This window comes from Pleurodeles waltl, chromosome 3_1 (genome assembly GCF_031143425.1).
Source record: "Pleurodeles waltl isolate 20211129_DDA chromosome 3_1, aPleWal1.hap1.20221129, whole genome shotgun sequence".
Taxonomy (NCBI): domain Eukaryota; kingdom Metazoa; phylum Chordata; class Amphibia; order Caudata; family Salamandridae; genus Pleurodeles; species Pleurodeles waltl.
The window spans coordinates 1,761,530,173-1,761,557,877 of record NC_090440.1 but is presented as its reverse complement, the minus strand read 5'-3'; the positions used below and the strand labels follow the sequence as shown (position 1 = coordinate 1,761,557,877).

Genomic DNA, 27,705 nt, shown 5'->3' with positions numbered 1-27,705 from the left:
TATGACTTTCTTATTCATTTTCTTTCCGCAGACCATTATTTTTGTCTTTGAGGTAGTAATAGACATCTTTTTATCACGGCCATAAATGGCAAGAACATCCAAAGATCTTTGAAAGCTGATTTTATTAGCCTGCAACTTTATATAGTTTGAGGGAAATATCCCTCTGCCATTTCTGCACTTGGGATCTCTATTGGTCTGTTTTGGACATGAATACAAATTCTTTTTGCTGTGGGTTAAGTGTTGGGAACAAACACAATAATGATAAAACATGTTTTTAAGTGAGTTAAAACTTGTACAGTATTTTCAGAATTATAATATTTGTGATGATCCTTTCTGTAATTGCAATGACCATGGTATCTCATCAAGAGCAATGCTGGATGTGCTCAAGCATCCTTATTAAAGAAACAATCAAACATGCTGTGTCCATCTGGGATTACTTTTCAGGAGTAACCATGGCATATCCTCTGGATTATGTTTTTTTCCACCTTTGCACCGTTTGCATATGCACCTAAATTTGCTCCTATGCTAATTTATTCAGACTGTTACAGGTTGGGTGTTATTTTATGTTTGTTTATAGATTACACTAATCACCTGTGAGGTTATCCAGGTGCTTTGCAGGCGGGTAGACGGCTGACTCCCTGGTGAGTTTATATATAACAGCTCCTGTTTTTTGACAGTTGAGGATCAGCCTGATGTCTTCTACTGCTGCAGCAAGGACTCTCGATGCTGTGATTGGGCCGGAAACCTGATTGTGTGGTGTCTAGAAGTTGGTGTGCATTGACATAGTGAGTCACTTGCTTGTTGATGGCTTTCTCAATGACTTTGGCTGGGTAGGTTAGAAGGAAGATTGAGGAGTAGTGTGCTAGTTTAATGGGGTCTGGTGAAGGTTCCTTTAGCTGTGCTTTGACCATGGCATATTTCCAAGCATCCAGGAATGTTTTAGTGGTAATGGAGTTGTTCAAGATATGGATGAGGACTTTGTTGTCTGGAGAGGTGTCCATCTTGTAGATGTGGTGTGGAAAGGGTTCGTTGCAATTTTAGGGTTGGATGGTTTTCACGATGATACCAGTTTGTTGGATGTTGATTTTTTTCTTGATGCAGTTGGGGAGTTTCCTTGGTAATTTGTGGGTAGGCTTATGGTGAGAACACAGGGGTTCGGTTGAGGGTCAAAGTTGTTGTAGATGGATTTGGTTTGGTTGCTGAAGTATTCTGAGAGATTCTGACAGTGGCTGGTGAGGTGAAGTCTTTGGACGAGCGCAACAATTTCTTTACAGCTGTTGTCTATGCGCTTTACTGGGGCCACCTTCTTAGTTGCTGTGATCTACTGGTGGTAGTGTCTCAGGACTGCTTTTTAAGTCTCCTCGTTGTTTTCATTGTGTTCTGTTCTTCATCTTCTTTCCAGTTGTTTGCAGTGTAAATAGTTCATAGTGGCAGCTGGATCTGATCTAGGGATTGGTACAACTCACAGACCTCTGTTGAGTACTTTCCTCTTAGATTTTAAGATGCATTCTGATAAGTTGACTATGAGGTCTTGCTTCTGCTCAATGGTGGGTCCTGGCGCTTTCCTCAGATGATTATCTGTGGTTTCTTTATCCATTGTATAGGTGGAGATCCTCTGGTTCTTTGCTTGCCTCTTGCTCTTCCCCAGCCTCTTCCAAAAAAACAAAAAAGCTTGGTTTACATTGTTAAATTGTTAATGGTGGGAAACCAAAATTATGTTCCCAAAATAGCAGTGGTTAATAAAAGTCAGGACCAACTGGTCATTTGGCATGATTCTTCACTGCTACTCCACTCAACTGAGCTGGATGTCCATCTTTGGGATCTTGGTTTCTTCTTTTGCTTGTTAATAGACTCTGGGACTGAAGGTTGGTACACCTTTCCTTGACTGAATTTCTTTGTATCTTTTTGCAATTTCATGATTATTGTATGTTGTGAGAACTTTTTTTCTCAGTCATATCTTTATTAATCTCTTACAACTTCTTTCAAGTGGAGGGTTAATTGGTTGCCTTCAGTGCGATTATTCTTTCTTTAAAAGTAGATTGTCTAAGATTATATTGGGTTCACTAGTAACAAGTAATCTATTGAGGATTTTATTTGTCCGTAAATATTCAGTCATTATCTCCCCTTGTGGATCTGTCTTAACTGGACTTTCTTAAGGAGTGAGAGAAACTTCCAATCTTCTAGTAGGCCAATAGTGGGTGTATTGTTACTGTTCCCCAAAAGCAATGGGGTGCCCAACATTTCCACCACCATATCATCATCAAAGCTCAGATCCTGTATAACCGGCATGGCAGTGGTAAAGAACATCCCACATGGTTACATTTCTAGTGGGGTTCAAGTGATCTAATGATTCTTGGGTACTTGAGTCTAGTGAATCAAGTGCTCAACAAAACTCCCACAGCTGCGCTGCTTTACATGTAACACACAATTTACAGGGGAATGAGCGGGATGGAGTAGTCTGTCACATATCTGCCCTATCAATACTTTAATGCAAAAAATATGTCATTTTGTGTGCTATGTAGAACAGACAATCAAAAATGAACATTTGTTCACATTGATTCTGCACTTTAGGCACCAGGGAGTATCCTGTATGGGATGCACACACTCCCACGTGCAAAGGGACATGCTTCATCATCAGGCTGTGCGCATGTTGGATGGTCAATGTAATAGCCAATGGGTCCTGTGTTGGGGCACATTGGTGGAGATGTTTTCTTTTGTATTCTCTGGTTCAAAAAGGGCCTTAGACGCATGCACAGGTTCCATTGAAACAGAAAGGGGATATTGAGTGGTAAAGTGAAAATATTACCTATCGATAACCAAATGGATAACCAAAAATAATTGCTTTAATTAATGTGCATTAATCATGGTAAGATTAAAAAGGAGGAGAGGCGGGGAGTTCCACTCCTATCTGCACCAGATGCAACCCCAGTGGTTAATTTGTAAATAAAAACGTGCCGGTGCCCAGAGCTCTCGCCTGAAAATCACTGCAGTTTTCTGCTTTTTCCCTTTGTGATGCTTTTCTGTCTTTCTTTGATCCGGCTTTCCCATATGTGTCTTTTGCTCGCAGTAATTGACTGATGGAGAAAAATAAGTGGCGGCCCTCAAAAATAAGTGCTGGTGTCCTTCACCGGCAACCACTGGCTCAAATTAAGCTCTGTGCAGCCCCCTTCCAGAGAGAAGGGTACATGCTGTATAGGTGAACAGAATCTATGTTTGAGGATGGACCTTGATGGCATGTAAATGTTTTCAGAGTGCCGTGGGATCAGAGCTCCGGAGCCACCAAAGTCCCAAGCCACAACACTGCACAGACTTTGTTTGATCCCCTTTGTTGTCAGTTTTGACTATTTCCTGTGCTTGATCTGCTTGAGGTCCAATTTTACTGGTGACACTTGTTTCTGCATTCTCTCGCCTCCTGCTAGTGTGGGTAGAGATTGATACTGACTAGTGGGAGGAAGCTTTGCTGATCATTTTCCTTAATTATTCACTTTACACTTAAGGGAAATAAAACTTTGTGGTGGGCTAGGGGAGAGAGGCTTCCCTTTCTTGCTTCTTCCCCTAGCTCAGTGAGTGTATTTTGCCTCCATTTGACAACATGCAAATGGTTTCAAAGTTGCAAGGTGCAGATACTCCAGTTCCCAATGTGTAGAGAGGGAAATGCTGGGGTGACTTTTACAGGCACTTTCATACATGGTTCTTAGCTGTTATGGTCTGGTTCATGCTGATAGACCATGTTTCTATACCCTCATTAACCACCATGACATATTAGCTTCCTGATAGGCAGTACAGAAACCTGTTCTGGAATGTCAGTGGGCTTAATAATAGGATCAAGCGAGGGATATTCTTAAATTCTGTCATAAACCTTGCCCCCGGTAGTGTTCCTCCTTCAGGTGACCCACTTGCTTAGTGGAAATGACATGCAGAGGAGCAGCAGTACATGTTCTCCCCCTCTGTCCCCTCATTCTCATGTATCATCTAATTTTTCAGGTCTGCCACTGATGTGGCTGGGATTTGGCAGGTGAGGGTGCTGCCTCAGGGCTGGTTCTGTGCATTGTCGTTTCATGTTCCAAAATGAATTTCAACATACAGTTCCTTATATATGTGCAGGCGCTGTACAAGGATTTATTGTCCGGGTTAATGGGGTGTTGCCTCTCCCTTTCTGATTGGATGTGGGATGTGCCAGCGGTGCCCCCTCTCTTCGCTTCTTTTTGCGCTGATCATTAAGCCACTTGCGGAGTGCATCAGTGTGGGGCCCGAGTGCGTATACTGAAATTTCGGTCCGGACATGAAGCCTATTTACTCCTTTATATACAACAGCCTGAATGTTAGACTCCAAGACTGGTGAACATTCTGCATATATATTGTGAATCATCTGGCCTTTGAGCCATCTGCTCCAAGTCACTGTGCATTCTGATCACCAAATGTCATACCCATTTTCTGGGCCTGACAGTGCTTGAACGGACACTGACCACTTCAAAACCTGAGTTCATATCTTTCCAGGGATGCTAAACAGTGCTTAGGCCCCACTTCACTGCAAAATCAAAAAATATCTGGAAGTTTGGAAAACTGATATCCATTGCCAATATCTATAATGGGTTGGGAGGTACTTTTTAAAATGAATGCTGCCCCCGTTTCCTGTATGCACTTCAGAACTATTCATACACCCTCCCCACCTATAATCTCCTTTCTTTGGAGGTTCCTTACGGCTGGTGCTCAGCTGCAGGTTTACTTACTGAATGTATACATCACTGTTTGATGGGAGTTGGACATACCAGACACCTGCCTCTATTAATGAGCTTCCCACCTCGTCGTCATTGACCACTGGAGTTTTGGTGACCAGTACGACTAGGTCTTTACACTACAAATTGATCTCCTCCAGACCTAGAATCTAGATAATCCTATACAGCTCTTCCCTACGGGCTACCTGAACTTACCAAAGTCCCTCTCACTTACTGAAGTGGTTCCAGACCCCCACGGACGAGTCTTCCCTCTAGCAAGAGTACTTGGCTTCCCAGTGTGCCAGGCCTTGTGGTGGTCTAGGTCCTGAGACACAGTAGGAATCCCAGAGATCACAGTTGTGTGGGCTGACTACTATATTGTCCACAGGCTTTTCAGATACCTGCAATTTGGTCACAGCCTCGAAAAACACAATAACTTGCTTTTGACTAGATCATTATCACAATCTGTAATTGTCTGAATGATTAGGGTGGACACAAATCACTGCTTGTATTGATAACAAAATAAAGTGATGGGTAGGTTTGGAACACTGGCATCTGTTTTGTTGTTTGGTAATAATGTGAAAGCCTCCAAAATTATTTATAAAAACAAGAAATAGGACTTTGAGATAATCAATGTCTAAGAGACCACAAACAGCAAAAATACACTGATAGGATCATTCCGTGCCAAAGAAGAGCTGATTCAGGCAGTTGAAGTTGTGCTCATGTTCTCACTGTTCTGCAACTGTTATAGAAGTGACAATTGTATGTTGTCTCTTCCAGAAAACATTCAGTTGGTAAAGGAGGATGAGTTTGAGTTTTCAGTTCCTAGTCCTAGGACAGCGCCTGTATAGAGAAAGTCCTGGAACTACACCTCAGGATGATACTAAGAAATGTATATAAGGAAGAGGCTTGCATCAGTTCCTTACAGTAGTATTTCATATTTCAAGGCATCCATTCCAGAGACTTCACAGGAGACCTTGCTACTCAAAGGCACACTGCTTTAGAATCCTCATGTGGAACCTATGATCACACCTTTTTTCCCCTGCATTGCTATGTGTAATGTTGGCAGTGGACAGCATTTGAACATTTCTTGAGGTTCTTGCAAACAAAGCGCTAGACATTCTAGCCCTGTGTTCATCCAAGACTACTGATACCATGTTAGGTAGTGATAGAGAATTCCTCAGTGATACCTAAGACTTTTCAGTACCATATAGTTTCCAAGGTTTGTGTGTACTGTAGAAATAAATTGGGAATTACTTATAGAATTTACCTTCAGTGTAACTAAGTTTATTATGATGAAACATTACTTATTACCTCGAAGAGCAAAAAAGTAAAAGCAGTAAGTGCTATCTGTTGTGAGGAATGGACACAATCTACTGTTTAACATATTGAACATTCCACCCACGCTACATTCAGAGTACGTACTACAAGGAGTCTACTTGCTTCTGAGCAAACAAGCAGTTCACTGAGTACAAGGCTTCACAAGAACAAAGGAATGTACCCGATTTACTTAAGGTGCATCACTAGGAAATAATGCAGCACCAACTTGGATCTAAGGACAGATCCCAGTTATCTTGATATAGAAAAATACAGGATATTGGTGTTGAAACCTAATCTCTGACAAGTCAGCAAACACCAGAGTTAGATACAAGATAGGTATGATTGTATTCTTTCAGGAGAGTGATACTCTTTTTTTAAATAATGTGCTTTTTCTCAGGAAATCTCGGCCATCATTTTGGCACAATGTCTCTCTGATCATACTGATTGCATCATGCATATTCATAGTTCTCTGCTTAATGCTACGTATGTAACACGCAGTAGTACACATAACATCAGTGGAAGTAGTGCTCCGGAATCTGGAAAAATAAATGAACACCTTTCTGTGGTGGAAGAAAGTTTTAACACATGAGTCAAGGAGTGCTAATCCTCCATCCAGTTTTGATCTAGACGATAGTAAATAATCCCTCCTTGCTGTTATTGATAGTGCATGTTGAAGACCTTCAAATGTGGGAATAATGGTCCTGTGAAGAGTCATTGTATATTAAATAAGCATAATCTGAGGGTTTTACTATAAATGTATTCTTGAGCTGTTTTGCCTAAACCTAAAGGCAATTTAAGATAGTTACAGAAGGACAAATCAATCATGATATCCCACCTAAACAAACAGGGAGGCCTGAAATTCTAGACATTTTCAAATGAGGTTTAGACTATATAGCTCTGACCAACAGCTATGAATTTGACTGTAAAAGTGGATATCAACCTTGGGGACATTGAAAAACAAGCCGATGATTTGAGCAAGATTGATGAGTACGTAATCTTAAACAATCCTCATGACCGATGCTGCTATGGTTAGAGAAGGCCTTTATTAGATCATTTATTTGCAGATCATTACCAGAAAGCAAAATAAATACATGGGATTCAGTTGGAATGCTCTTTTTATGAAGTGGTTAAAAATACTTATCCATTACTTCCCTAATCTCAAAAGTGATTGAGGATGCAAGCCAGGACAGAGATTACCCTAACTGCATGGAATTGATTATCTAGAGAGTAGAAAACAATCCTGCACTACAACTTAATATGGTGACTTAGTTCATAAATTCTTATATGTGTACTTGAACTTCCCATCAACTCCATATGCCAGAAATCTAAAGGCCTCCTCTATTGCTAGGCAGTGTCAATTGGAAGAGGTACTGCGGGTCAGACAAGGTAAGAGGCAATAGAACATAAGTAGGCAGGCTTAGATGACTGGGGCTAGGTCGGATAGATGATGCTGAATGGAGGCAAGAGTGGTACAAGTAAGGTCTCCAGAGTATAAGCAAGGGTAGATGCCTTAGAGTATGTACAGTAGTTTAGATTCTAGAAGATTATTAGTGGTACTGGCATTTAGAAGTACAAGGCAAATATGAGCTAAATGCAGTAGGGATCTTAGGGGCACTAGTGCTAGGGTATAGGTAGGATTAGAGGAACTAAGGCAGAGGTATTAGGGCGGAGTCTGTAGTAAATTATTAGGTTCAAAAGAAAAACAAATTATGAGATGGGAAAGGAAGTGAACTAATTATAGAATTTAGTTAAGAATGGAGTGTAGAAGATTGTGAGCATCTTGGCAATTTCATTAAGTTGGAAATAGGTCAGTGGATTAACAGTTTTCTTGTATTATCTTTTCACCAGAGAGACATTCAGTACAAGTATTGTGTTTGCATGAGCCATACATTTTAATGTGAGCAAGGTTGTTCTAAAAACTGCCAAATATTCCTTCCCAAAGCTGTCTCATGTCAATCTAAGTATGTATCTGTCAACATTCTTCCCATGTAATACTCCTTCTGCAGAATAGGTTCTTCACATGCAGAAAGGGCTGTCTGAAGAAACCTACATAAGAAAAAATCAAACAGGCAAACTATTTCCAGGAGGTGCCTATATATGAAATCTTCAGATCAGCTACCTCATCAGCTTTCTTAATTCGTTTTTCTTTTAATTTGTTCCAACCATAAAAGATAATATCACTACAAGACAATAAAATATAAATAGCAATAAAAATACATACGTTGAACAATCATATATCATAAAACATTACCAGAATAATCCAATCACACCTCCTAATAAATTCAACATTCTTAAAAACCTAAAAAAAAGAGAATAAAATATGCAATTTATCATATCAGATCCTTCATTTTCCTCGCTGTAACAGCACTGGCTGGAAAACTTGCCTCATAAAAACAGGGATGCTGATCTAAAAGCAGTTGTAAATGAAACAGGGCAGGTTTACCTGACAAAAACGTTTCTCTAAAAGTAAAATAATATTTTTTTGATGGAGATTCATATAAGAATGACTAAATATTATAAAACTCAAGATTTTATGCTTTGAGACCAGATAACAGTTACATGGTTCCAGGGAACATTCCTTATACCAGTCCTTAAGGACTGCTAAAAAGAGTGATGAGTCCTATTGAGTCTGAATCTAGTCAGCAAGAAGCAGTGATACAGAGACATAAGTTTAAACAAGGTTCAATGGTTGGCAAGTGTAGGAGGCTGGCTCAGTATATGGTGTACACCTATAGGTGAGTCACCCTATACTGAGTCCAGGCAACCCTTAGTTGATCGTGTAGGCAACTCTAGATAACCAGAGCTCTCTTAGGGGTAGCTGTGAAGAGCAGCTAAGGCTTAACCAGGAGGGTGTAAAGTGGTTGCAAGTACCACACAGGTCAGTCAGTGAAATACACACAGGAAAGAACCACGCAAGTGTTAGAAAAATGTTTAATATTTATCATAGCACACACTCTAGAGGTAAGTTTGATATATCTCCTAACTGGAGATATGGCCATACAGAAATATACTTAGCAGCAGGTAAGCAAAGGCATAAATAACATGGGCCCCTTTGGAGGGGCCAAACCATATACTAAAAAAATGAAATGTGAAAACCACACCCAACCCACACTACCACCCAAGGACCTTAGGACTGGGGAAGTACTATTATCCCAAAGGTAAGTAGGTAGGATTCCCCAGGCGCCTGTTTGCAGAGTAGAAATCTCAGGTTAGTGTCCATGGGATAACATGGGTGAGTAGTGGTTGGAGTTTTCGTGTTTTATGACCCTTCCCAGAGGACCCGAGTTAGGACAAGGGAGGTTGGATAGTGGCCCCACCAATGGATACCTAGAATAGCGGAGTACCTACACCTGGGAGCCCAGGTGCATAGAAGGTGTGTCGCATCCACATGCTGCTTTACCGTTATGGCTTTAATGAGCTTTGAGTATATTTATGCCATTTTTATTGCCATTTCAAAGCACTCCAGTGCCAATATTTGTAGTGGGAGGGGCTGTTTCTAAGACTCTTAAATTTACCCCTGTGGGCTTTAAAATATCCTAGAAATAGGTTGCTAAAAGGTTCACGAAGATTAGTTCAGCACCGTCACTTGAAGGTACCGCACACCGTGTTATCTGGTATTTGTTGCCTACGTGATTCTAGAGCATTCTAATAGTTGCAGTTCACGTTTATCCATTTTCCATTTATTTAACAATTAATTTCTTATTAATATTCTCTGCAGTGCTATTGTGTGATTGTTGACCTATTTCTATGATACTAATTTAACTTGGTTATCTAGATCTGGTAGATGTGCTATGAGCTTTGTGTTACATTATATAACCTGTATTGCTGAAGTATTGCATGTACCACCTTGACAAAGATAGAGATAGTATCTTCCGATAAACAGTAAAGACTGAGACTGGTGTCAAGACATCGTAATATGTGACTGTACTTACTGCAAAAAAAATGAAACATTTCCAGTAAGAAAGTGTGACCTTCATCTGCCAAAATGCCACTGAGGTTGCATCATTGACCACCAACTGATAACAATTGTGCTAGGTGCAATTTAATGATAAGTCCGCTAATCTCCTCATAATCTTTGGTGGATGCATGTTTGCAAACTGAAAGTTAATGTTCTTTTTAAGATGCTACTACATACAAAACCGTGACCTCCTCTGCAGCATGCGAAGTCTATATATGGTTTCTTGTCTTGCCAGCATCATAAATGGAAAGTGAGTAAACATTGACAGGGGCAGTCTTCAAGCTTTGTTTTTAGTAGTCTTTTTCTAGTTGTACTTCTACTTGTGACTCCCCTCCTATGCCCTGCCCCTCTGTGCCACCACGCCCAAATACATGACTGTCAAGTCTTTAAATAAATGAGAAATCCCAAATTGTGTGGAAAGCAATTGTGCACTATTCTTGCCAGAATTAATCTGCATTCGCCAGTATGCCCTGCCTCGTCATGAGTGTTATGCATCAGCCTAATTGAAGCCAACACTGAAAGTAAACTATGATTTGTGGGGGGTGGGGGGTACTACTGAACAGGTGTTTTGGTACCAATTTAGCCTACTTTGTGGTCAGTAAGCCCATCCACAAAGTGTGGCAAAACACTGAGCAGACAGCTCCCTTGTAGACAGAAATGCATGCTTGTGTATTTTTATAGCATTTGATGAAGTGATGTGCCTGAAATGTTACATTAAATCATAAAAAAATAACTAATGTAATGTTATCTTCTAATTGAAAATACAGAGATATGAAAAATGCAGTCATTGGCAACAACAAACAGAAAGCAAACCTGATTGTATTAGGAGCTGTGCCAAGGTAGGTTGTGTTTTGCTGTTTCTTATTGCTGCCTTGCGATGCATTAAAACCCCTGTAGGGACATGTGGCACTATAGCCTTTGCTTAAACTTCAAAATGAATCAATGTTTCATTTACTACATGGTTCAAGTCAGTCTCTGTTTTTGTTTAAAAACAATTGTGGAGGTCTAACAGCATGTTGATGGAAATGCATACCACTTGCCATAGAAGGTCCTCAACCCTAGAGTTTGTGATTAGTCATAAGACTTAAGGTAATTAATTGACCACCATTTTAAAATAAAAACAAAAGTCACTGATCGGGGGAACATCCTTAACTATCAATACAGAATAAATGTTGGTGAGAAAATTGACTTTGGCAATGGTTCAGTCATGAATAAGAAAGCAAATAGCTGCACATACAGAAAAACAAAATGTAGTTAGTTTGGATGGTTAAAAAAAAAGGATAGGGTCTTGTTCACCAAAGAATAATGGTAAAAAATGTGCCACAAGATTTTCAGAAAAGGGAGTGGCTACATATGTGAAATTGATTTAATGGATGGGAATTACTGAGGCAGAGAGATGTGCAAAATAAAGAATGAGAAATTACTTGCGATCACCAGGCTGATTGGTAATTTAACTTATTTATTACGCAGTTTAACTAAGGACATATCCTTTCATACCACCAGGAGAACACCTATTAACCTGACCAGAATTGTTGGAGGAAACTATCTTACTAGCCTCTTGTGATGAATAGCCTGGCAGCTCCAGTTCAGAGACTCGTAAAGTGTTGTGTTGCTTTGACCCAAGTCAAATATAGCAGGGTTGTTTTCTTTCCTCTACAATCACTTAAGGCAAATACAAATGTCTTGAACAGGATTAAAATGTTCAACATGAGAAAAGCACATGTACTTGGCCTGCATTCTGCTCTGTGGACCTTGAACATTTATAAATTCCAGGCTGGATAATTCTCTTAATTTATGTGAACTGTAATATACGTGAATAATAATGAGCAGCTGACTGTGCGGAAGTTGACTTAGTGACAGAAATAACGTGTGCCAAGATACAGCTGCCAACTATTATATCTTCTTTCATGGACCAATTAGGGAGTAGTTCTTCCCAGTTGAAAGTATCATCTAATAATGTTTCATATAGGTGAGATGTTAATCGATGTATTCTGGTGTGTAATTTATGTTGACATAAGGATATGGTGGTGGTTCTAAATACTGCCTTAAATTGTGTAAGACAAACATCTGTTAATTTTTTGTCTATAATGCTACATGATGATTTGTGTCAGATTGTAACTGATGTAATGATTTAACTTGGTCCCTCAAACATTTATTGTTTTGAATATAAAATATTTATATGAAAGAAGTGTGCTGAGGTTCACATTTGTTAGACCTGTCAGCCTTAGATTGGTGTTCCCTTAAACTTTTTGCCTCTCTTCCTCCATTTCGCTGGACTTATTTTTGTTGGCCTTAGTACTCTGTGCATTTTATCAGTGCTAGCCAGTGGTGAAGTGCTTGTGCTCACTCCCCTAAAACATTGTTAAACTGGCTTATGCCCAATTGTCATATTTAATTTACCTATAAGTCCCTTGTGGAGTGGTATACCATATACTCAGGGGCCTGTAAATTAAATGCCACCAGCCGGCCTGCTGCAATTATTGTGCTAACCACTTAAAAAGCACCTTAAAACATCCAAGCCTACCACTGCAGCCTGAATGCAAATTTAAACTGACATGTTAACTTGACAAGAAACCCTTGCCAAGCTTTAAGTTCCCCTTTTATTACATATGTCACCCCTAAGGGAGGCCCTAGATAGCCCAAAGAGCAGGGTGTAATTAAAATGTTGGGCATGCACTTTTTCGTTTTAAATGTCCTGGTAGTGCAGAACTCTTACATTTGTTTTTCACTACTCAGGGGCTTACCTGTCCTAGTCCCATAGCATAACATTTGGTTGCCTTATTACATTTAATAAGTCCTAACTTTCGATTGTGACCAGGTCAGTATTTCATGTTTGGTATCTATGAAATTGTAATTAAAAAATAAACCCTCTTTAATGGAAAAGTCAGTTTTTAAATTGCATTTTTCAGAAAGCTGCTTTCAGAAAGTTGTCATTTTCTGGCCCTTAGCCATTGGTGGTTGTAATGAATTTTTTTTTAATTCGCTGTTCACTACTGTGAGGCTAACCCTTCCATGGGATCACATTGGAAATTCCTTGTTAAATTTAATAAGCTGTAATTTCCACTGGGAGCAGGGAGATATCTGATCTTTGGTGTCTTTGTAATTGTAATAAAAACCCTGTTTAATATTAAAGTCTTTTTTTTACAGTTTTGAAAATGCCACTTTTAGAAAGTTGGCATTTTGCTGGCCTTAACCCTTTTGTGCCCACAAGCCTGATTTGGGTCACAAGGCGAGGTGTAACTGATAGTTTTAGACTTTGTGACAGACAATTCACACAATAGAGGGACTAGGAGTGCCTGAATTGGCCATCTGTTGTCAGGATGGGGCTGGGGTAGCTGAGCTCAGCTCCATTTGCATCTGAATAGGGAGTACTCTGCCTTCACGAAAAGGACTTATCACCTCCACATTGCTACTGCAGCCAGCTTGGAGCTAGTGTAAGGGAGTCAGGAAATTCCATGGAATTCAATGCCAATGCATAGAAGTGTCTCCCTCCTTCCAGAAGGAGGGCAAAAAATAGGACCTCAGCACCAACTCTTCAGTTCACTCCTGAACCTGTGGGAAGGACTCTGAGAGGAGTGTCTGCTGTTGTGACCTGCTGTGCGCTCTGCAGGACTGCTTTTCTGTACCTTGAAGGACTGCTTTATTGCCTGGAGCCTGCCTTGAACCCTCAGAGGTCAGTTCTGCTGTTTAGCCCGGCATCTTCACCTAAACCCAGGACTACTATAGCTAGTTTCCTGGCCTCCTGTTCAGATCCCCAGGACCACAAATGGCTCCCACCATGCTGAACCCTCACCTGGACATAGGCTGATTGAGTCTTGAACCCCCTAGTGGCACACAACCAGTCCTGGACCCCTGGTTGTGGTGCTAATGGTGTCCAGATGGCCACATCATTAAATTGAGGGCGTACAAATCTTTTGGCCAGTGCAGCTCTGAGAACCTGGAGGAGACAGGACCAATCTGCTCGCCTATCTGCAGGAAGTTTGACTGTGCAGCTTCTCCCTGTATGTTCTTCTTCGCAGCAGCAAATCCTGTTCAGCTGTCCTTCGCCAAAGGGGTAGCTGGTCTCTGTGGCTACAGCCCTCTGCCTTAACCAGCTGGAGATTTTTTATTTCTATAAAAGAAACTAAGGCCCTCATTAAGAGTGTGGCGATTTTACTGCCACGGGTCAACTCAGTCGCACCGCCACAAATACCTGACGGTAACGCACCTGGCGACAAGAATCTCCATTCCTGTCACAGGCACACGCACCCCCACATGTCCACCTACCTTCAGACACCCTCCTCTTCTGCATACTTGCGCACACACACCCCTTCATCTGCACACTTGCACACACACCCTCCTCGTCCGCACGCATCCACACACACCCCCACTCGCAGTCTTGCAACATTCACCCCTACTCGCATACATCCCAATGCAAACCTACTCACTCGCACCCTGACACCCCACTCTCCCCTCCGCATACATGCAGACACCCCCATCCACGCACATGCAGACACCCCCCCCAACCGCATGCATACATTCAGACACCACCACTCGCTCGCTCACAAACACGCACTCACACTCCCATTTGCACATATACATGTACTCGGACAGTATACCCCCACCTCTCTGCATACAAACATACATCCCCGACACAACCCCTCCCCTCTCATTCGTACACATACCCTCCACGCGCACACACACATACAGACATACATACACGCACTCCTGCTCCCCCATAGCGCTACACATACACACCACACACATGCACACAACACCCTTCCTCCCCTTTCAAACGGTCCACCTACCTGCCTTGGCGAGGCGGTCGTCTGGGAGGGGATGGGTCTCGGCGATTCCACTGCCGTTCAGGAAACTGCAACACCGTATTATGTATTGCAGTGTCCTGTTGGTGTGGCGGTGCTGGCGGTGGAAACACCTCTTTAGCTCTGTCAGCCAGGCCGACTGTGTCGGATTTCTGCCTGTAAACGGGCAGAAATCGGACAGAACTCGTAAAGTGGCTGTCTTCCGACTGCCAACACGGACATTATTCTGCCGCCCGCGGCTTCGGCGGTCTTGTGAAAAGACTGCCGAAGTCGTAATGAGGAACTAAGTCTGAATGTTGAAATCTTCACTGTGGCTTCAACCTAAGGCTATCCAGCGGCAGTACTCCCTCTTCGGAAGATTCCTACAGCCTTACCCCATTGTACTTTACCCTCTTAGAAGACATTTTGAGAAAAATATTGCAAGTCTGAAGTAAAACCCTAATCTCCTTCTTGTATCCGAACCGCGCTCTATCGCTGTCGGAATATTTTTCGACTGTGACTTGGTCTTGTGCTACTGGATGTCCGTTCTTGGAGCTTTCATCTTTTAGGCACTATTTTTTTACTCAAAACTTTAAAACAATTGTATCTCCAGTTTTACTGATTGTTTTTTTTTTAATTTTGTTGTTTTGGTGTCACATAATTTATTAACAGGCCTCATAAAATCATAAAAATTTTACTAGACCTGCAGATCGAGAAACCTGAATAAACTACTTGACCATAACTGTAATGGGTCTCAAATTGTGTGGTCCGAGTCAAACATTTTAATTTACATAATCACCTTTTTCTTCATTGTCACATCCGAGGGTACCTTCAAATATGTGAGCTTAGCATTTCTGCTGTACAAAAAAACTTCTTTGTTTGATTAAATAGACTAAACGTTTGCTTCATGTATAAAAAATAATCTAGCCCACTTATAGGGATCACATGATTCAGTACTTGCCTGTTTACTAATATAATTGCCCTCTGGACAGGAGTGTTTCTCAGTTTATCTTGAAACACTCACTGTTAATAGATATATTACTAAAGCATGATGTGGTTGCACACTGTCATTTACAAACAGAACATTTCCAAGAAATGTCCAAAACCCTTCCCACTAACTTGCAGCTTTACTTATAAAATTATATAATGTATTAACAATCTGTGAAAATCGGGTTTCAGAAACATATTTATTCTTGCACATAACCAAGTATGGTGTTCTGATTTGTTTTTATCCTAATAAAATATTTTTTTCATCACACAAAAGTACAAACAATTGGCTTTCACAACTACTGAAATATATTTTGGAAATGTTTGCACAGTTGACTTAGCTATTTAAATGTTGTGTGTTAGGAAAAACCTGACAAACTCCTGCAACTCTGGAGTAAGAAGGAAAATTAATTGTAAGACAGACTGACTTTTGACCTGTGTCTCTGAACACAGAGTAAATGTGACAAAAACAAGATTTAATGGCACCTTATTGCTCCTCCACTTTCTGACTTAACAGACCACCTGTTTTTCAACTTGTTAGACTTATATAATAAAATATAACTCGCCATAGCGAGTGGCAAGTAGATTTTTCGAGCTTGATTAAAATTTACTCTTTTTCTAAATTGGTGTGGGTTCATGACTGCTTTTTGTGCCAAACTACCCACAGTTGAGCACAGGTTAATTTAGTGACTTTCCTTGATTCACCCTACAAGGGATTTTGGCTGTTGCTTGACCATGGCTCACTCCCTGTCAATCAGCAACCCAATTTCTCACACCAGTGATCTGCAATTATGTTTGCTCTAGATAGCTGCAGATGGAACAGAAGGATTTCTACATATCATTCTATACGAACTGTAGCTCTACATTTTTTGTTTAACTTCATTCAACATCCATAAATTATTTAAATAAACTAAGTTAAGTATATTTCTAGATGTGTAGTAAGAATTAAATGGGAGTGAAAATAAAATTGATATGCAATGGGAACTTAACAAGAACTGTCTGGATCCAGCTAATGGTCTTAGAAAGAACTTAATGGGAACATAAACTTGTGATTGTAGGACCTCCTAGAGAATTGGAGGAAGAATTATCATTTTAATATAATGAACTATGTCTTCTAGGGTGACTAATATCAGATTTTGGTCCAGTAATGAGTTTATTTTGGTCAACCTAGTCTTAAGGTTAAAAAAGGAATATTTACTACAAGATACTGTAATACGAGATATTATATCATAATTATCTGTTAAGGCAAAAGATCATCTTCATATAACCACACTGTGTGACTTAGTGACACCAGTTGAAATTCCCTCATACTTGAATTGATGTGTAGTGGGATTGCTAGAAGCTCCAATCAGAGAGCAGAATACAGCATGAGTGGTTCCTCGCGTAATTAGAAACAAATTACCAAGACGACCACAGATTTATGGTGGAATGTCTTAAAATGATATTTTCAATTAACCAGATCTAAGGAGTTTTCTTCATGGGCCTAACTGGCATAACTAGAAGTAAAGAATTCAGAAATATTCTTGTTTACCTTACAGGCCTCAGTAAAATCTGTTGCTCTTGATCAATTAACAAGGGATTCTGCTGTTGTTCCGCAAGTTTTCCTTCAGATCTTTAGATTCATCGTTCAGCAACTAAATTGGCCTGTAAGATGAGCAGAAAACAGGGTCTTGATTTGCTTCACAGATTAGTACTGTATTTGCCTGAGACTATAATTGAAGTTATCAATGTTCTATATAAAACTCCTGGCATATCATATGTAATTGGAGAATTAGCTGCTCTTTCCAGATTTACCTGGGAAGACGGTTGCCTTTGTGCTCTTTAAATTATTTACCGTTGTTATATCCTCATCCATAGGAATCTCCAAGCTATTCTGCTGTGTTGCCTGTGATGCCCTTTCTAATCCTGAAAGGTCAAACATTTTATTTAAAAGGACATTTTCCCCCTTTGCAATTTCCGTCTTGCTTATGCTTTCTACTCAGTCATGCCGTTAGAAAGGTGTTCAAAGAATCCCATATAAAAAGGTGTGTAGAGCTAAGGTTTATATGAAAGAATTCCTCCGACTGTCCACATATTTGCACAACGAAAAATAGGTGCAATAATAATGCTATATTAAAAGCTCATTGTATTTTTATCCTTTCAAGTCTCACCTCAGTAATATTTTAACAAAGTAATCTATTTTAGATAGCATTTTGGGAATGTGTCTAAAGTCTGAATTACTTAGCATATTATACACACTCATCCTCATTTTACCTGGGGGGGTGAGGGGGGGGGGGGGGTGGACCATATTTTTGAGAAGTGATCTGTAGCATCTAGTCCAGCATTCCAGTCGTCACCAAACATATATGTGTGGCTGCCATCTAAATCGGGATAATTTTTGTTTTCAGTGTAGTGGCTTAAGTCCAAATTTAGACCATAGACACTGGTGACAGTATAACAAAAAGAAAGAAAATAAGATCCATTTTCAATAAGGTAGCTGCTCATCTTCCTAAATAATCTTCTTTTGTAGTGAAAATAGAGATTGAAGGAGAATTACGTAACAGGAGTGTAGCACCATGTATTGCAGATTCTTGTTTAGAGAGAAAGCAGAATGCAAATATCTTGACAGAGTAAAATATTTGTGCAAATGTTCTCCAGTATGTGATTGATTTTCTTCCTGCTTTTTATTGTCATGTTATAATCCATCAATGTTCAAAGAAGAACTTTACAAATTACTTACTGTTCTGAAACATTTTAACCAATTAGATTTAACTCAAATATATTTTTACATACTAGAATTCTTATTTCGATTTTAAGATCTGTTTATAAACAACTGCATGTCCCTGTCCCCATTCTACCAATGAACCACCAGCTCTTGTTTTGTGTTGAAGGCATGCAAATTCACTTGCTTTAAAAAGTTAGTTGCACTAAGAGAATTATATGCTAATTGACCTGCATCTAGTTGCAGATTCCTTACCTTAGAATTTGCCCCGGGCGTCAGTCTGGGGCCGGAGATTTTTCTCAAGCAGTACCTCTGCATGCTGTTAGGTGGCGTTGATAGGCTCTGTTTGTTGTCGTCCGTGACAGATATGACGTCTCTGGTCCTATTTAGGTGACACCCTGGAGCGCTGACGTCAGTTCTTTGCTTTCCGTGCAAGCCAGCGATGATCCAAAGAAAAAGCTACCCCTCAGTCATTTTCTGACTGGTCTTTTTCAAATTGTTGGCAAAGTTTTTTTGAGTTGCTTAACTCCTGGTACATTGAGGGTTGACTTCAAGGAACACTGGTTTCAAGCCCGGGGGATCCTGTCATTGGGCGATGTCCATGATGGATCTGCACCTCGTGTGCCTTTGGTGTCTGGGCCACGAGCCGAAGTCGTGCTCCGAGTGTCGGGCCTTGCAACCTAAGGCTTTGAGGGAGTGGTCCCTGAAGCTGATGGTGGCCTGACACTCGACCCAGTCGAGGTCCTGATTGAGAGGAAGGCAGTGGTCATGGAGTAACCCCCCTAACCCGCTCCTTGTCATCATCCCACTTCAAGTCCTCTGGATGATCTGGTAGTCAAGAAGAAGTTGTCGAAGAAGACAAAACATTCTTCGTCTTCACCTTGTCCGACGAGCTGAGAGAGTGAAAGCTTTGTTGGTCTAGGCCTCCCTCTGCAGAGCCTGCGCCTGGGCTGACTCTGCGCCTCCCCGCGTTTCCAGGAGTTGAAGCAGCTCATGCCCAACAAAGAGTTCTGTAAGGCCATGCGCCTCATTTTCAGGCAGTCCGACACCGCTGGCATGCCTTCGGGACCTGCAGTGTTGGAAGGGCCCCCTTCAGGTTCCATGTCGGTGACTTCAGGCGCAGCTCTGAGGGGTACCCATGGATTCATGCTTTGATCCAGGACAGCATTGATTGGACCTTCCCCAACGCTGCTTCCAGCGCTGCCCGGGCAGCACCACCACAATCTCATTGGCGACTGCAGCACAGAGCCAGATGAGCATCCTACGATACTGACTCACTGACCTTCTCAGGAGCCTTGCCTCCTAAGTCAGATTCTGAGCCCCTTTCTCTTGGAGTAGGTTATGGTGAGGAATGTGAGGGGTCGCTGGACCCTTTGGAATACCTTCTTCAAGATCCAGTTGACTGGCTTATGGACTTGAGTGAAGCCAGTGGGCTGGATACCTCCCCAGATACTGGCATGCTTTCTCCCCCTACAGTGGCTGCGGAGTAGGGAAGTCATATTTTATGGTGGTAAAAAAAGCAGGTGAGGTCCTGGACCTTGAGTTGCCTTCGGTGGCTGTCAGGACTAACCTCCTGACAGAGGTGCTTCAACCTGGAGCTTCATCCTCCAAACCCTTGCTTCCCTTCAATGAAGCCCTTTCAGATGTCCTACTGGGTACCTGGTCCAAACCCAGCACAAGGGTTCCTGTGAACAGAACAATGCTTAGTTGATCACTAATGGCGTCTCCGTCTGGAGGTGGTGCAAGGTCTCTTTTGGCAATGGGGAGAGTCTTGGTTAGATCTGTTTGCATCTGCAGAGAACACAGAATGTCAGCAGTATTGTGCATTGGGGTTTCCAAGGTGGCAGTCACTCAGAGACACTTTTTGTCTCTAGTGGAGCTCTGGTCTCCTGTACGCCTTTCCGCCCATACCACTTCTGCCCAGTGTTCTCAAGAAGGTCAAGAACGACTGGGCCCAAGTAATCCTTGTAGCTCCGGGCTGGGAATGAAGAGTCTTGTATCCCAAGTGACTGAGCATGGCCATCAGTCCAAAGGTCAGACTGCCCCTTCGGGAGGATCTTCTGACGCAGCAGCAGGGGAGGGTTCTCCACCCGAACCTGTTGAGCAGCGACAGTTGACAGCTTTTGACCTTCATCTGGAAGTCTGTAATGTTACCTTGGCAGCGAGGCGTCCATCCATCAAAACGGTATAAGTCTGTTGACCCACTTTATGCCACTCTCTCTGTGGTCCTATTGTTTATCCTCTGCTATTTGCACTCTCAAAGGGTGCCTGTCTGCCATTTCTGCTTTTTTGTGGTTGCCTTATCAATCTTCCTTGTTTAAGTCCCCTATTGTAAATTGGTTCAGTAAAGACCTTGCTCTGATTTCTCCATTCAATAGGCCCACAATATCGCAAGGGATCAATTAGGGTGTGTTGAGCCTATTCAGATTGTCTGTATGACTGTCCACAGTTCAGGAAGCATTTTCCGGGGGCAGCTTAGAGGAGCCACTTATGATTAGCCTCGACGGACCTACTATAAACGAGTTAATCTCAGAGGATGTTAGTCCTCAGATACATAGTGCTGTGCCAGCCATAAATGGCCTATCAATAATGACATGGAATTTAGCTGGCCTTGTGAGGAAATTGGATGATACGGACTGGTGGTCATATATAAACACTCAAGATATATGCCTCTTTCAAGAAACTTGGGTAGAATTAATATAGATGGGTTTCTCTCTTTTAATATTCCTGCTCAACCATCTGAAAAGGCGACCAGTCGTGCAAAAGGGGGGCTATTAATATTACTAAACAAAAGAGTGCAATGTGAATATAAGATTATAAAATTTGATTGTGTTGATTTGATGGGGTTGCAAATTTTGTTTCAACAGAGTTTTAATGTAACTTTTATCAACGTTTATGCCCGATCTGTCCCACGAGGAGTAGAATCTCAGACCCTAACCTAGCTGCTTGGCTTTTTAGACACTTTACAACCAACATCTTATTTGATTATAGCTGGGGATGTAAATTGTACTTAGTGGTCTAACAGAGGAGGAGGATCAAATATGGGGGATTGCACTGCTGAACAGCGATTGTTTTTGTCATCGTTCCCGTGTAGCAGCCCAGTTGGCTTCCCTCTGTTTGAAGCATGGCCTTAGGGCCTGCACTGGTCGTATGCCCTCCAACCTGGACATCGCACCTACATTTAAACGAGGTACAACTACAAGTGTAATTGATTATTTTCTAGTTGATGTAAGATTGTGGCCCCTGTTGAGAGATATGAAGGTGGATCTAAGATGTGAGAGCGATCATTACCCTTTGTTACTCTCCATCTCTGGGGATGTTTTTGGTAGAACCTCGAACAATCAATATACTACAGTTCCCTCCCTACTTTGAACAATTTATCCATGAAGGTCAGGTGGCCAAAGGTGGTGTTGAATCCTTATCTGCTATGTGAGATTTATCTATCTTTTATAGATAACCTGGCTCCCTATCAAGACCATGATTCTAAGGATATCCCACTTCTCCGCATACATGAAAACATGGTTGCCAAACTGCAAAGCCTCTTTTACAGGAAGGTTGGGGCAAGACTGCGAGGAGGGAGCCTGGCAAACAACATATGGTTTGATGAATCATGCTCCAGGGCTAAGTCTTGGTTAAAAAAAAACATTATGAAAGGGACCCCGGGGAAAATACAACAAGCCAGACGCACATACAAGGAGTCTATTTCACGAGCAAAAAGATCTTGGGAAGACTCAATCTGGCAGAAGCTGTTGGAACCTACGGAATCCAACAATAATACGTTGTTCTGGGAATTATTGTCCAAGCGAGAGAAAGGGGGTAGGAATAACCTAAGGAATCACATACAACCCGAAAGATGGGTGGAACACTTCTCATGCCTCTACGATAAAATCAACACCCCGTGGTCCTTGATAACCATGATGTGGGACAAGACCCTCCCCCCTTGCCAGACGTGAACCTTGCTCTCGTCTCTATAGGAGGGGGTCTACAGGAGCCCGAGGGCCACATCTGTTTCTCCATAGAAGAAACTGCTGAGGCAATTCATTTGCTAAAACCTGGCAAAGTACCAAGACCAGACAAGATTCCAGGGGATCTTTATAGATCCGAGCCAGCAATATGGACCTGGCATATTAATACACTCTCTAATAAAATTTCTGAAGGGGGGCAGATCCCCATGACGTGGAAGGGTGCCAAAATTATTCCTATTTATAAAAAGGGCAACGTAAATCTCCCAGTAAATTACAGGCCGATCAGTCTTATAGACAATCTGCAAAAAATGTTCGCAAAACAACTCTTAGGCAGATTAATGAGTTGGGCCACGGAACATCAGATTTTCTCTCCCCTTCAGGCAGGGTTTCGATCTAGAATTAGTACAGTGGATCAGTTCTTTAAGCTGGCCGTGTTATACTGAAAATATACAGTTCTTGCAAAACAACCTCTATATGTTGCTTTCGTCGATTTGAGGTCAGCCTTTGATCTGATCCCAAGAGAGAAGTTATGGGAAGTGTTATATAGAATAGGGACACCAGTCAACATAATCCAATTACTGAAGCGACTGCATGAAGATACATATGCGCAAGTGAGATGGGGTAACCAAGGCGAATTAACAGGTAAAATCCCCTTAAATAGGGGCGTTCGCCAGGTATGCGTGCTGGCACCTCTTTTGTTTTCTATTTTTATTAACAAAGTGGTACAGGTCCTGTTGGCATGCCAGAATGATGCCCCCACTTTGGTCGCTCAGAAAATTCCAATCCTTCTTTTTGCAGATGACTCACTTCTTATTTCCAAGACCCCTATGGGCCTACAAATTCTTATAGACAGATTTGATCTATTTTGCCGGAATTATGGCTAGGAGTTGAACTCTAAGAAAAGGAAGCTGATGGTACTTCGTTCTGGATCGCGGAAGAAATGTACTATTAGCCTAGATGGCGATCCTTTGGACAAGGTCAGCTCCATTGATTATTTGGGTGTAAGGCTCACTGATAATTTACTCTGGGAAGAACAGATTAACAAAAGTGCTGGACTTTTGCAGCATAGTGCAGCATCTATCCTGCGCTTTTATAGGGGTACGACGGCTAAAATCGTCTCCCCTGCAATTAAGATCTATGTTGCCAGGGCACAAGGAGCTGCTGTCTATGGCGCAGAGGTATAGGGCTTTTCCTACAGTAATAGGCTAACCATTGGAGAGAATAGCTTTGCGAGGGCTCTTTGTGCTTGCCCTCCTAGCATCCCACTGACCCACTGTTTCTAGATCTGGGACTAAAACGGATAGCCAACCTAATTATTTTAAGACCTCTCTTATATTGGGTAAGGCTATGGACCGTTCCTGAACTGGACGTTTATAAGATCTCACTTTTAGATCTGTTAAAGTGCGCTAATTCAGCCTCCATCCCCTGGGTCAAGCACGTATCTAGCTAGTTCAGCAACCTGGGTTTAGGAGATTATTGGGAGAACCCCCATAATCTTATAAAAGTCCATACCAAAGTATTGAAGCGTGTCTATTGGTCCCAAGTACGGAATGATTCCATTAGTCCCCAATCTCATGGTCGCTTAACCAACTTCTTTATTGATTTTAAATGGTACCCACAGTTTGAATCATACCTAGATATTATACCTGATATCCTAGGCAAAAGCCTATATGCTAGATTCCGCTTTGGGACTCTGCCATTGAAGACCTTGATGTGTAGATGGGGTGCAAATGCCACAATTAATATATGTCCTGCGTGTGGTATTACTTCTGAAACAGTCGAACACTTTGTTTTTTTGTCCCGTATGTTCATCCCCTAGGTCCAAGTGGATCCGTAATATTTGTCGGGAAATGAGAATAAGGGAATGTGCTTCAGCCTTGAGGATTTTAAAAAGTCATTGTTCTAAAGTTTTAACTTATGCTGTTAGCAAGTATTTATTGGCAGCATGGTGTATACGTAACCTTTATGTCAGCAATGGATTTTAAGGATGATTGGATGGGACTTTTTAGATGGGGCAGTTATGGGTGCCCTTTTTATTGTCAATATGGTTTTAAAATGGAACTGTACTTTTATACCTTTTATGATGATATTTATTGTTGTATTGCTTTGATGATCTTCGGATCGAATAAAGCTTGTGTTTGACTGACCTCATGTCAATTTTTCACATACTTTATGGGATATGGTGGCACAGGTGCTGCCCCAGGTCCCGGAGGGAGTGCGGGACACTCTCTCACAAGCTGTTAAAGATGGGAGAGGTGCAGCAAAGTTTACAATACAGTGTGGTTTGGACATGACTGACTTGCTGTGTAGGGTGATTTCTTCTACGGTGGCCCTTCGTTTCCACGCCTGGCTCCGTATATCTGACTTTTCGGGGTATATCCAGGGAAACCTTATGGACATGCCCTTCTATGTCTCGCGCCTATTTGGAGGGAAGGCAGACTCTGCGCTTGAGCAGTTCAAGGACTCTGGGGCTACGTTCAGGTTCTTGGGCCTCTCTGCACCCGCTTGCCAGCAGTCTGCCTTTTGCCCCTTTTGAGGCTTCTGAAGGTGTGTGGTACCACACCACCCACCATCCTCTGTCAACTCAACATCCAGTGCAAGGATGAAGTCGTGGTACCTTCAGACCCAGAATATCTAGCCAGAGGTCGGCCACCACACAGCCCACCTCCTCCACAGCACCCAAGTCCTCTTAGTATGATTCTGCAAGACCACTTGCGTCCAGTGGGAGGGAGGATTCAATTTCATCTCCCTCACTGGCGGTCCATAACATCGGACAAATGGGTCTTGCAGATCATACAGAAAGGCTATTCCCTCCCCTTCCAGTCTTTGCCTCCCTTTGTGCATCCATTAAAAGAACAGCTGATGGAAGATCAATTAATCTTGCTCCACAAGGAAGTTACGGCTCTCTTGGCCAAAGGAGCCATAGAAAGGGTCCCAGCGTAAGAAGTAGGCAATGGTTCTTATTCCGTTACTTTCTGATTCTCATAGAGAACAAGGGTCTTCGCCCATTCTGGATTTGCAGGATGTCAATCTCTTCCTCAAAAAGGAGAAATTCAAGATGCCCACTCTTGCTCAGGTCTTGTCTGCCCTAGACCAGGGAGACTGGATGGAAGGGCTGGACTTGCATGATGCAAATTTTCACATCTCCATCCTGCCTGTCCACAGGTGCTACTTGCAGTTCAAGGTGAGCAAGGGGCACTTTCAGTTTACTGTGCTCCTGTTCAGTCTCATCAGTGCCCCTCAGGTGTTCACAAATGTGATGGCGGTGGTAGTAGCTCCTCTGTGCAGGTTTAGGATTTCAGTCGTCCCCTAACTCGACGACTGGCTGTTGAAGGCTCCTACGCCCCAGGCTTTACTTCACCCACCTTAAGACTATGGCGAACCTCTTGCATTCGCTGGGGTTCACTATAAACGTGCTGTAGTCACACCTGAGTCCCTCTCAGAAGCTCCCCTTCATCTGAGCTGTTCTGGACACAGTGCAGTTTTGAGCTTATCCTCCCGAACATCGAGTCCAATATATTCCGGTTCTGATACCGATGTTTCAGCCTCTTACCTGGATTTACAGACTCTGAGGCTGCTGGCCTCCTGCATCTTGTTAGTCAAACATGTCAGATGGCATATGAGGGCTCTGCAGTGGGACCTGAAGTTCCAGTGGGCACAGCATCAGGGGTATCTCACCGACACAGTTCAGATCTTGGAGAGAACTGCAAAAGACCTGCAGTGGTGGTTAGTGAACTGCGATTGGGTCAGAGACCGACTTCTCTCCCTTCCCCAACCATATCTTGCAGTAGTGACAGATGCGTCACTTCTGGGATGGAGCGGCCTTCTGGGAGAGGTGAAGATCAGATGTCTCTGGTCTCCAGTGGAATCCAGACTCCATATCAACTTACTGGAGCTCCAGGCAATCCGACTTGCATTGAAAGCATTTCTTCCTGTTGTAAAAAGGAAGATGGTGCAGGTGTTCACGGACAAAACTACTGCAATGTGGTACTGCAACAAGCAGAGAGGTGTGGGGTCGTAGACCCTTTGTCAAGAGATCCTGCGTCTCTGGACAAGGCTGGAACAGCAGGGCATAACCCTGGTGGTTCGACGCCTGGCACTTCAGCAGTGGGGAGTTCCTTGGTTAGCAGTATTGCACGTTAAGATTTTTCAAGGCGGCAATCGCTCTGCAATGCTTTTCGTCGTGAGTGGAGTTCAGGCCTCTTGTATGCCATACCACTTCTGCCCAGAGTTCTCAAGAAGATCAAGAACAACCATGCCCAAATAATCCTAGTGGCTCCGGACTGGGCACAGAGGTCTGGTATCCCGAGCTTCTGATAATGAGCTTCGATCCTCCGATCAGGCTGCCCCTTAGGGAAGATCTTCTGTCGTAGCAGCAGGGGAAGGTTCTCCACCTGAACCTGTCAACTCTGCGCCTTCATGCGTGGAGCTTGAGTGGCAGCAGTTGATGGCTTTTAACCATTCTCCCGAAATCTGTAAAGTGTTTTTAGCAGCCAGGTGTCCCTCCACTAATTCAGTATACGCCTGCCGTCAGAAACGCTTTGTATATTATTGCGCAGAAATATCTATTGATCCTATTTCTTCTTCTCTTTCCAATATCCTTCTTTTTATACTATTCCTTGCCCAGCAGCATTCTGCCATGGGTACTCTGAAGGGCTGTCTTTCCACCTTATCAGCATTTCTTCCGCTGCCTGATCAGCCTTCACTTTTCAAGTCTGCTATTATACCTAGATTTCTTAAAGGGCTTGTACTTATGTTTCCCCCTACGCCGTTTTGTTTTGTCTCAATGGGACTTAAATCTTGTCCTCGCATTTCTCATGTGTGCTCCCTTCGAACCCTTACACAATTGCCCTCTCTGGCTGCTCACCGCAAAGCAACCTTCTTAGTGGCAATAACATCTGCCAGGAGGGTGAGTGAGATGCAAGCTGTTTCATCTAAGCCACCATATCTCACTATGTTCCCAGACAAGGTGGTTCTCAGAACTTGTGCCTTTTTCCTCCTCAAGGTGGTGACCCCATTTTGCCTGGGTGAGAACATCACCCTGACCACCTTATTTGCTCCACTGCATCCCTCTAAGGAAGAGGAGCGACTCCACCGACTGGACCCAAAAAGAGCATTGTCGTTCTACCTTGACTGCACAAAAGAGTTCTGTGTGGATTATCAACTCTGTGGGATACGTGGGAGCAAAGCAGGTTCGAGCAGTGCAGAAACTAACCATTTTGCACTGGGTCATTCTCTGCATTTAAATCTGCTACGCTCTGGCCAAGAAGCAGCCTCC

The 27,705-nt window shown here is 42.4% G+C and overlaps 1 protein-coding gene across 11 annotated transcripts in view; it reads left to right on the top strand.

The window, feature by feature from the left end:
* Nucleotides 1-27,705, top strand: part of ARMC8 (armadillo repeat containing 8) — a 526,273-nt gene that overhangs the window by 129,350 nt on the left and 369,218 nt on the right. For all 11 annotated transcript variants that reach the window (XM_069225737.1, XM_069225740.1, XM_069225739.1 and 8 more), the window contains exon 3: nt 10,761-10,832. In XM_069225737.1, the coding sequence (XP_069081838.1) occupies nt 10,765-10,832 (68 nt within the window). In that variant the 5' untranslated portion in view covers nt 10,761-10,764. The remainder of the gene's footprint in view (nt 1-10,760; nt 10,833-27,705) is intronic.